Here is an 11,169-nt window from a genome sequence, read left to right as displayed (position 1 = left end):
CTACAGCACATGATAAATAAATAAATAAAAATAAATATGCCATCTTGTAGCCCTTCCTCTCACACAAAGACCAACAAAGCGAAGACATAGAGGGACTCTTGACCTCATCTTTCATTGTGTTGGTCTCAGCATGCCCTGCCACAACAAACAAGTGTGCACAGTTGCATGGTCAGTTGCATGGTACTGCATGCATTGTGTGTGTGCGTGTATGTGTGTATATGTGTGTGTGTCTCTGTTGCACCCTTTACCTTTTATTTGCTTCACGTAACACCACTCCCTGCACTGTCCCAGGATTGTGATTGGAAATTCCTCTGCTATGGGGTACTTTTTGAGGATCTATATCCTGGCAGTGAGCAGGATGGACTGGGTTGGAGGGACTGGGTTGGGATTCCCAGGTAAAGGTTATTTGACCTCATTTTTCAACTGTAGGTTTGAAAGCCGCCTGCAGGGCGGAAAGGCCCCCATGTCCGGGTTAACTACCCCTTTCTCCATATATCACTAAACGTGGGTTAAACACAGATCCAATAATAGGACACACAAAAGAAGAGACTAGGATCCTATGAAGATGCTGCACACATGTTTGAGGTTGCAGCCAAATGCATTGGTATAGATCCACCGGCTTGCATTTGTCATGAAGCTGAGTCTTGGAGGACAGGGGTGAGCCCTGCCCCGCAATCTGGCTGCCCCAACCCTGAGCCCTCATGTGTACCAGCCCCAGATGTATGAGCTGACAAGAGATAACTGAACTGGAGGCTTCCAGCCCTTTAAGATGAGTAGCAATACCCTGGAGATAGATGGGGATGCAGATTTTAATCAAACATCAATAATACAGACGACACAAATAGCTTGGCAAAAGTTTGTCTGTTTTAATGCAAGTATTTAAAACAGGGAGTACAACGAACATCAGCAATCGCTCGATACTCTGACTCTCAATCATTTCATTAAAAAGCTCTGTTCTTATACCCATAATTGGTAATAGCTGACGTGTTGACATGCATCATTACCAACATCATCCTACATGGCAAACTACTAAAACCTACTGAGAAGCAGGATTCGTTCTAAGTGAATAACTAAGTATAGGTGTTATATCTGTGTGGAGTAACGGAATGGGATAATTGGATAGTTAACACCAGGTGGGGCGACTAAGCCCTCCCTTCAAAATGGCCACTATGAACGTCCCATTGGCTACATAAACCCTAGGACTCCCAACTACGTGGTCCTCTACAATTGGTTGGCTTCTAACCCCCATCAGTAATTTTCCACCTAAGTGAGCAGCATGCAGACCGAACAACCAGGTGCAGGTGAGCTTGTCTTTATACCAGCTTCCCACCAATTAAAAATATGATCCATCATCACCTCAGCAGTCCAGTGTCAATTAGTACTTTGAAGTTGGCCTTGAGACTGTACTGTTCTCTGGGACTTTTTAAGGAGTATGGGTACTACCTGGCTTCCGTGCGTAGATGTGTACATCTTCTCGTCCAACATCCCTCCATCACGTGACTGGACACCACAAATTGAGCCTTTTTGTGTATTTGATTTTATTCTCCAATAGTCCTATGGCGTCTTTTGCTCTGCTTGACCTCTCCAAACAGGAGCTTCTGTTCTTTCACGTTAATTATATCCAATGTCAGCCAATTCCAGTTCTGATAAGACCTTGGCTCTCTTGGCTCAGCCAACTCCTTAGCTGAAATAAATTCTGTTTAATTGAATTGCTTTTGTAACTGTGACACTGAATTGAGGTCTTCCTCGTTGTTCAGGACTGCTTTATACGTAGTGGAAACACTCATTCTTTATTTAATCCATATGTATCTATGAGGTATATATGTATATGTTAGCGCTTGCCGCAGTCTAACTATTTAAAAGCATTTGGCTAGCTTCATGATTGCTTTAATGCTTGTGTTTCATTGCATCTGTACACATTTAAACTAAGTATCTTCATCAGGTTTGTGGCATAAGGCACTTCATCTTGATCCCAAGATGTCACTTATCCTTGGTACTTCTTTGTTCTTTATAAATTGTCTCTCCATTCGAACCTTGTATGAGTAATAGGCTACATCGCAATCTTTTATCCCCTTGCCATTGAATTATACTTGTCTCACTATATAATGAGTAGCCTCATGACTCTACATGATTTGTTTTGGACTATTAAGAGTAAACTGCATGTACCATTTGTGCTATCTATCATGACTGTAACGATTATTGTACTATTCACAAATTTCTGTTCCATTAGAACCAAAATTATAAAATGCGTTGCGATGGTGAACACCAGAATTCTTATGTTTCATTATGGAACATATTAACTCTACTTTTCTTATTTATCCTGATCTCTGGTCAGTCCCTATGAGTACGCTTGCACTATGCGCCATTGCATGATGGCCTCCATATTCCTCACTCACCGGCTTCTATGCCCTTTTCTATGTTTATTATTTAGTTTCCTTTCTACGTCTGACGGCGTGTCCCCAGCACAGCTCGTTCCCTAGGTTACGACCGCGCGGAGCCACTGCCTGCCGGTTTCAGTTTCCACTAACAGTGTTCCCCGCACTGTACAGGTAAGCTACCGCTACTTGGGTCCCTTTGCCCGGTTGGGAGACCCCAGGTTTATTTTTCTCCAGTATAACAGAAATGTATATGTCCCCACTTAGGTGCCAGCAGTACGTGTCTCTTTGCAGATGCCCTGCATCGTATAATTGTTTCGAATACTTGTTGACCACACGGATGCCCCTGTTGCCTTGGCTACTCGTCCCGCAACTCGAGTGAGTGCATTCTTTAAAACCAATTCCGGTTTATTTTAAGTATTATTTATTTTATTCAGTAGCGCTCTTTTGGAGTTATTCTTTCTCCGTCCACAGGAGGGGTATGGTTTTTTCTTAAACACGCTCCCCATATTGACTCAGCTTTTTCACTATTCAAGGGTGGTCCTTGCTATTTAGAACCCACTACCGCTTTTGGCTTATCTCGATCTGTCTGACTCTTCATCACGCCATTTTCTAGATCCCACCATGTAGGTGGATCTCACACAATACATCTCCTTTGTTATGTGTTTAGCTATTAGTATAGAGTGTTTCTCTTTGATCTGTTAGTTCACTCTTTTCACCATACTAGATCTCCAGTATTCTGCTCTTCACCATCTCGCTAGCATCCCGAGTTATGTACAGCTTGTCAGTCAGTCCTTGACTGTTATGGAAATAAAATAAAAGATTTTACTTTTTGTCTCCTTGAAATGTTGTCAACAGTTCAATTGGGCCCTTATGAAGAAGAGGTTACCCTCGAAACGCGTCGGCCACTCCACAATTGGACAGCATCACCTCTCCATCATTTATTGCTTCTTCGCAATTTGTTTTAATATGTTAAACGTCACGAATTACTTTGTACAACAGAATGTGCCTTTTGGCAAATTTTGTTTTCCTCTTTGCCAAATAAATTGTTATATGCTCAACTAACAAACTGCTGTTATATATCTATATCCATATATTTGAAGGCCCTATGTGGCATCAGTAAACAGTGTGCAGGGGACGGGAGGGCCCCACTTTTTGGGTCCTCTTCTATTTTCTCTTTTCTGATTTAGGCTTTGTGCCAAGGCCTTTTTTCCTCCCCCGCACCTTTAAATTCTTAAACCAGCTCTTCTGTACATATAATGATGATTTGAATTTCTATATCAATTGTTACCAGGTGTGCACCACTGTCAGCATTTTTGTTTTCTCCATATGTACTGGTCTTCCAGTGTGGCACGTACCAAGTGGGTAGCACCCTGATATAAACCTTGTTCATTATAAATATGTCATTTTCTCGCATCAACGAGATCACAGATAAACACGCAACTACACTTGCATTTGATGCGGAAGAAGCTAAACGCATATTAGCTCTCATCAAGGATACAGACCAATCTTTACAGAGTAAAGTCAGCCCAGACAAAATAATCTTTCAATTAGAAAAACTCATTAGACGCGAGATATCGCAGAAATTACATGCCAGTACCCTAGTGGAATATTACAAATCACAGAGAATCCCTAGAGGATTGAGGGTATATTTGAGACCTACACTCTGCAGCGAGAGCAAAGCATTTGTTGCTAAATGGGATCAAATTCTGAACAAGTGTTCACTTGACTTGATCTTACTTACGATTGAGGAACTTTCCAAGTCATTGACATCCATCGACAAAGACATAGAAGCACTGACAATACAGCTTTCAGAATTCAAGTCAAAAGAGGATCTGACACAACTTTTGGAAGATATCAATTCCAAATTGAGCAATTACAAAGCAGACATAGAACAAAGGAAACTTCGTAAGTTTAAACGCGATACGTTCGATTATTTGAACGATATCGTGTATACCTGGCAGGAGTTTTACCATCACAGAAACGCCAGCAGAAGTCGAGCTAATAATCTTAACAACTCCAACTCAGGGAGTGATAGTAGTAGTAGCAGTGTGGGAGAACCAATACCGAAAGACCAGTCACAAGAACAAATTCCACAGCAAGTACCAACACCTGGGACCACAATTCCCCACCTTACACCATCTCAATCTGGGACAGTTGCTAGTACCACAGGTGTTTTTTTAGGCCTGAGAGACAGACAAAAAGAAAAAGAAAAACACGACGAGGCAAGAAAAACACAAAAAGGAAGATACAAATAAGTGAAAATCTAGTCATCAACCTATCAAGCAAAAACCTGACGAGTGGCCAACTTGATATCTTAAACCGTGGTCTTTCCTTTGTTCCTACTTGCAACACATCACTATTTGAAGAAAAAATCTGTCTTCACAGATTGTTGAGGAAATTAAGATTGAAGATGTTTTTCGAATCCGATTTGGATACAGAATCACAGGCCCTAGAGGATGACATCCTACAGATGCGCCCCAAGAGTACTTTCGACCCTCAGATTCAAAATTCGATCTTGGATCTCTTCGAGAAGAGTGTCATTAATGACCTCAAAAGAATTAATTACCATAGCACTAAACCAGTTAATATTAAGAATAGCCAACTTGAACATGTTGAACAGCTGGCTAAAGATGAAGATTTAACTATCAAACCTGCGGATAAGGGTGGGGCAATCGTGATCATGGATTCATCCTACTACACACGGAGATGTCTGGAACTACTTAACGACACCGTTACTTACACAAAACTTGATAATGATCCACTACTTAGAATCAAAGCCATCATCCAGAAAGCTATTGACAATGCTTTGGAAAACAACTGGATTGATTCAAAAACAAGTCAGTTCCTTATAAACAAATATCCAATCACGCCTGTGTTCTATGGCTTACCAAAGGTTCATAAAGACAACATTAATCCGCCACTCAGACCAATAGTTGCGGGAACTGATAGCATATTTGACCCATTGGCCATCTATGTGGATCGTTTACTTCAACCTCTAATCCAGGAAATACCAACCTACCTGAAGGACACTACAGACTTCCTCAACTGTCTACAAGAAATCATAGCCCTGGACACTAGCTGCATTCTCTTTAGTATGGATGTATGCAGCCTTTACACCTCTATTCCCCACATCGAAGGGGTTGATGCTGTACTCTGGCTCCTGTTGAATCATGAACATATAAGAGGGAACAAAGAATTTATTGTGGAATTACTGGAAATAATTCTTCACAACAGTTACTTTAGATTTCAGGGCCAATACTATGTACAATCATCAGGTACTTCAATGGGGTCGGCCATGGCTCCGGTTTATGCTAACACCTACATGTATAAATTTGAAAAAGAAAACGTGTTGGATCACCCATTTTGGTCATTTAAAATCTTGACCTGGAAACGTTATATAGATGATATCTTCGGTATCTGGTGTGGTACACGAGATGAATTGGATCTTTTTTTGGAACATCTGAATTCAGTGAACAACACAATCAAATTCACAATGGAAGTAGGGGACCCTTCATTACATTTTTTGGATGTGAGCTTACAGATCAAAGAGGGTCACATCGACACCACGGTGTACCATAAACCAACAGACGTGAATAATCTTTTACATTTCAGCAGTTTCCATCCTAAACCCATGCTCAAAAGCCTACCATTCAGTCAAATGTTAAGATTGAAGAGAATTATCTCAGACCCAGCAGGCCTTGACTCAGAATGTTCATTTCTAGTTGAACGATTTGGATCTAGGGGGTATCCAGATACTATCACAGGAGAAGCCCGCAACAGATCAGAGACCTTCACGAAGGAACAACTACGCATCCCTAAAGTCAAGGATAAGTCCACACCGCTACTCTACATTTCAAAGTACTCACGACAGAGTTTCCAAATCAGCAAAACTCTGCGTAAAAATTGGACCATACTACACAATGATCCCTCTCTCCTGAAATTATTTCCCAAAGCACCAATGATGGCCTTTAAACGTGGACATAATCTCAAAGATAAACTAGTGAGAGCGGAAAGACCTCCTAAAGACAAACAACTTGTACTGAGTACCATAAAGAAGGGTACCTTTCCCTGCTTGAACTGTACGAACTGTAACAATGTTATAAAAGGTGAAACGATATCTCACCCACAAACTGGGAAGAAATTCAAAATCAGAGACTTTTCCACCTGCCTCTCCGCAGGTGTCATCTACTCATTGAAATGTCCCTGTGGTAAATTATACATAGGACAAACCACAAGACCCGTCAAAGAAAGATGGTCAGAACACAAATCCACCATCAGATGTAAGAATCTCAGATCCCCAGTGGCAAGGCACTTCATCGAATTCCAACATACGATTGCACAAATTAAATTTCAAGTCATAGAAATTGTCAAACGTCCACACAGAGGTGGCAATTACCAATCCTTGTTGTCACAGCGAGAGAAGTACTGGATCCACACACTTGACACTTTGCAACCTAAGGGTCTGAATGATGAATTCTCTTTGAGTTGCTTTCTATAGTGAATTGTGAAACTCACATGTTACATCGCCAACTACTATACACAAGTGTCAGTATCCCGGACCTTAAAAAAAATTTTTTTCTTTGTCATTACAAGTGTTGTGACTTTGATGTTTTCTTCAAGGGAACTGTATTTTCCTATGTTTGACTTGCCTATATTCACTTAAATGTTTGCACCTGTTCACGAATGACCAATTGAACCATCTCTCCATTCGTTCGAACCTTGTATGAGTAATAGGCTACATCGCAATCTTTTATCCCCTTGCCATTGAATTATACTTGTCTCACTATATAATGAGTAGCCTCATGACTCTACATGATTTGTTTTGGACTATTAAGAGTAAACTGCATGTACCATTTGTGCTATCTATCATGACTGTAACGATTATTGTACTATTCACAAATTTCTGTTCCATTAGAACCAAAATTATAAAATGCGTTGCGATGGTGAACACCAGAATTCTTATGTTTCATTATGGAACATATTAACTCTACTTTTCTTATTTATCCTGATCTCTGGTCAGTCCCTATGAGTACGCTTGCACTATGCGCCATTGCATGATGGCCTCCATATTCCTCACTCACCGGCTTCTATGCCCTTTTCTATGTTTATTATTTAGTTTCCTTTCTACGTCTGACGGCGTGTCCCCAGCACAGCTCGTTCCCTAGGTTACGACCGCGCGGAGCCACTGCCTGCCGGTTTCAGTTTCCACTAACAGTGTTCCCCGCACTGTACAGGTAAGCTACCGCTACTTGGGTCCCTTTGCCCGGTTGGGAGACCCCAGGTTTATTTTTCTCCAGTATAACAGAAATGTATATGTCCCCACTTAGGTGCCAGCAGTACGTGTCTCTTTGCAGATGCCCTGCATCGTATAATTGTTTCGAATACTTGTTGACCACACGGATGCCCCTGTTGCCTTGGCTACTCGTCCCGCAACTCGAGTGAGTGCATTCTTTAAAACCAATTCCGGTTTATTTTAAGTATTATTTATTTTATTCAGTAGCGCTCTTTTGGAGTTATTCTTTCTCCGTCCACAGGAGGGGTATGGTTTTTTCTTAAACACGCTCCCCATATTGACTCAGCTTTTTCACTATTCAAGGGTGGTCCTTGCTATTTAGAACCCACTACCGCTTTTGGCTTATCTCGATCTGTCTGACTCTTCATCACGCCATTTTCTAGATCCCACCATGTAGGTGGATCTCACACAATACATCTCCTTTGTTATGTGTTTAGCTATTAGTATAGAGTGTTTCTCTTTGATCTGTTAGTTCACTCTTTTCACCATACTAGATCTCCAGTATTCTGCTCTTCACCATCTCGCTAGCATCCCGAGTTATGTACAGCTTGTCAGTCAGTCCTTGACTGTTATGGAAATAAAATAAAAGATTTTACTTTTTGTCTCCTTGAAATGTTGTCAACAGTTCAATTGGGCCCTTATGAAGAAGAGGTTACCCTCGAAACGCGTCGGCCACTCCACAATTGGACAGCATCACCTCTCCATCATTTATTGCTTCTTCGCAATTTGTTTTAATATGTTAAACGTCACGAATTACTTTGTACAACAGAATGTGCCTTTTGGCAAATTTTGTTTTCCTCTTTGCCAAATAAATTGTTATATGCTCAACTAACAAACTGCTGTTATATATCTATATCCATATATTTGAAGGCCCTATGTGGCATCAGTAAACAGTGTGCAGGGGACGGGAGGGCCCCACTTTTTGGGTCCTCTTCTATTTTCTCTTTATAAATTGTCTGCCTCTCTGGTCTGATTATCATTTATATGGAGTCCGTTCAGCTTTGTATGACGTCACCATTCATACTTGTCTTTTAGTTTCTTTGCTTCTTCAGGAATCTCATTCAAATGACCATTGTATTGTCTTGGATGTAGGTATGGTTTCCTCAATGGGTACTTCACCTCCCATATTCTGTTAGGTATAGGTATTCTTATGGGTACTGCACAGAGCCCTAGCTTTTCTCTTTGCTGGTTTATCGGTTCAGTATGCGTCACATACTTTGGTTCATACGTTTCAGGTAATGTAGGCGGGGCCGGTGGAGTGGGGTACTTGGCTCCTCCTTTAAATAACTATTAATCGCTATGAAATTAACCCATCCCAGAGCATCATGCCCCGTTCCTCCAGGGCTAAGGACATGGGCCACACTGGGACTACGTAAATTGATGCAGCCAGATGGACCATCTGATATTGCCATATCAATGACTATATACTATTGCCTATCACCGACAAACAGTCCACTCTTATTCTCTAAAAGAGCCCGTAATGTCTAATCTCATTGCACAAAGCACGATTTAAAAATATAATTTGGGCAACTCACTGCTTTATTGTGGTGCAGAGGCAGTGTGGGGTATTTTCAGCCCAATACAAAAGGAAATTGCGTTTGGCTACAATGGGCCTAAAATTCAGAGTATACAAAACACAGAGGGATGGCTGCCAAAAGCATTTCATTTTCCACTGCCACATCAAAATTCAGTTTTCAAAGAAAGAGAAATACACTTATTAAGTGGTCCTTGCATGAAATTGGCAAAGCTCAAAAACCTGAGGCCTACTTTTCATTAAAGGTGACTGATGCCTAAAATAATCATTTGCAAACAAAGTAACTGCTATCATGGAAATGTGTGCATTTGCAGCATAAAATAATGAACGCATGGGGTCAAACTTTCCCTTGCCAGAGTAATGTGAACATGTCATGTTGAAACAATGGACATTGATGGCAAAACACAATTATATTCCAAGTGAACACAAGGTATCAACTGAAATTGTGACATTTATACACCATTTTCGGTTTCCTGAGAAATGGCTTCGGTTTCGATTCAGAAATCTCAGGCAGTGACCGAGAAGGACTTTTATGGGGGCCTGCTCTCTAAGATAAGAACCAAGATGACCCATTAGCACTGGGAGAAGAAAGGCTGTCGGGTTAAGTCAACAAAGGAAGCAGATGCCCGGATCTTATGTTCAGTGGGGAATTGAAATCTAAATGTGCAAAATTAAGTCAAAATATGGATATAATTAAGAGATGGCTATGTGAACAGATGCAGGAATTGATGTTGTTCATTTTCTTAAGAACCTTAAGGCACACATGAGTCATTCAGGTATCATTGGAAAGTATATAACAAGGCATTCCTGGTGATTTACTTCTCATCCAAATCCGACCTTGGAAACTCAAGCTACAACTTAAAATTGTTTTCTAGCTCCCAGACAATGTCACAAGACCAACATCCGGGGAGGTAGTAGCTTAGTGAATCATGTAAATGGATTTAAAATTTGGTGATACTGACTGCTAGCATTTGTAAGTAGATTGCGAAAAATCACTGTTTCGAACCTGCCACCTTGAGCCGAAACGGGTGTCATTTTATCAAGTTCGGCATGATGAGATTAATGTAAATGTGTATACTTTGTTAGGTTTATTTGTAAATTAAAGAAAGTTGTCAAGTAGGACTTTTCCAGTACAAAAACTGGCAGGTGTAAAAATGTAAATCCCAGTAGGTGGATTTATACTTCCCCTAATCTAAACCTCATAACTCCAGGAGAGTGTCCACAGAGAGAGGCTAGGCATGGGGGGTGGGGAAGGACCACAGGTGTCCAATCAAAATCAAGAACCAGCAAGCTGGTAACTCCTAATTTTAATAATTTGAGGTTGTAGTTAAGTGAATATAATTGAGCGCACAATAAGAATCACGGAGAGCTGCCTAAAATCATCTGGGAGGAACTATTGAAAAATTGCTGCAGAATTAATATCGCCTGGGAGACAGGAATTGGGAAGCCAGCAAACAGAGACAGTGGCCCTCATTACAAGTCAGGCGTTAAGGGTTTAACGGCGCCGTCAGTGCCGTTAACCCTTAACGCCTGATTCACACTTTAACGCCTGCTTTTTGCAGGCGTTAAAGTCCAAGGCGCTAAGCGACCTGGGTGCTAATTACGGCATCATAATTTACGGTGCCGTAATTAGCGCCTTCCCCATCCCCATTATGCCCTATGGGGCAAAAATGGGAATGGGGAAGGGCAAATGGTGAATGGGGAATTACCACCCCACTCACCTTGGAATGGGGCGGTAATTCCGCCATCCACCATGGCGGAATCCGGCATGGATCATGGTGCTAATAGCACCATGGTCCACCGCCTGCCTTGTAACGAGGGCCAGTGGCTGAATCTTTGCAAGAAGAGCCAAATAGAGGCATGACTGCTGGTGGCGTTCCATAACTGAAGTGCCTGACCAAACCCCTGTTTTTTCCCAAAAGAGGGTCCAGAAATGCCGATGTCTTTCCTGAGCACCAAATGTA

The 11,169-nt window shown here is 41.4% G+C and overlaps 1 protein-coding gene across 2 annotated transcripts; it reads left to right on the top strand.

Moving 5' to 3' along the window:
• The first annotated feature begins 2,039 nt into the window (after positions 1 to 2,039).
• Positions 2,040 to 8,507, top strand: LOC138527410 (uncharacterized). 2 transcript variants are annotated; one of them, XM_069638511.1, is made up of 5 exons: positions 2,040 to 2,549; positions 2,643 to 2,753; positions 3,234 to 7,612; positions 7,706 to 7,816; positions 8,297 to 8,507. In XM_069638511.1, exon 3 carries the CDS (start codon positions 4,789 to 4,791, stop codon positions 6,874 to 6,876), a length of 2,088 nt encoding a protein of 695 aa, XP_069494612.1. In that variant the 5' UTR covers positions 2,040 to 2,549; positions 2,643 to 2,753; positions 3,234 to 4,788; the 3' UTR covers positions 6,877 to 7,612; positions 7,706 to 7,816; positions 8,297 to 8,507. The 2 variants fall into 2 exon arrangements, with proteins under 2 accessions (XP_069494612.1, XP_069494613.1); XM_069638512.1 differs by having other exon boundaries at positions 2,040 to 2,753.
• Positions 8,508 to 11,169: the final 2,662 nt, after the last annotated feature.

This window comes from Ambystoma mexicanum, chromosome 14 (genome assembly GCF_040938575.1).
Source record: "Ambystoma mexicanum isolate Mex_15411 chromosome 14, UKY_AmexF1_1, whole genome shotgun sequence".
In the NCBI taxonomy this organism is placed as follows: Eukaryota; Metazoa; Chordata; class Amphibia; order Caudata; family Ambystomatidae; genus Ambystoma; species Ambystoma mexicanum.
Note: the sequence above shows the minus strand (reverse complement) of the source record. Positions and strands in the feature narration are given on the sequence as shown.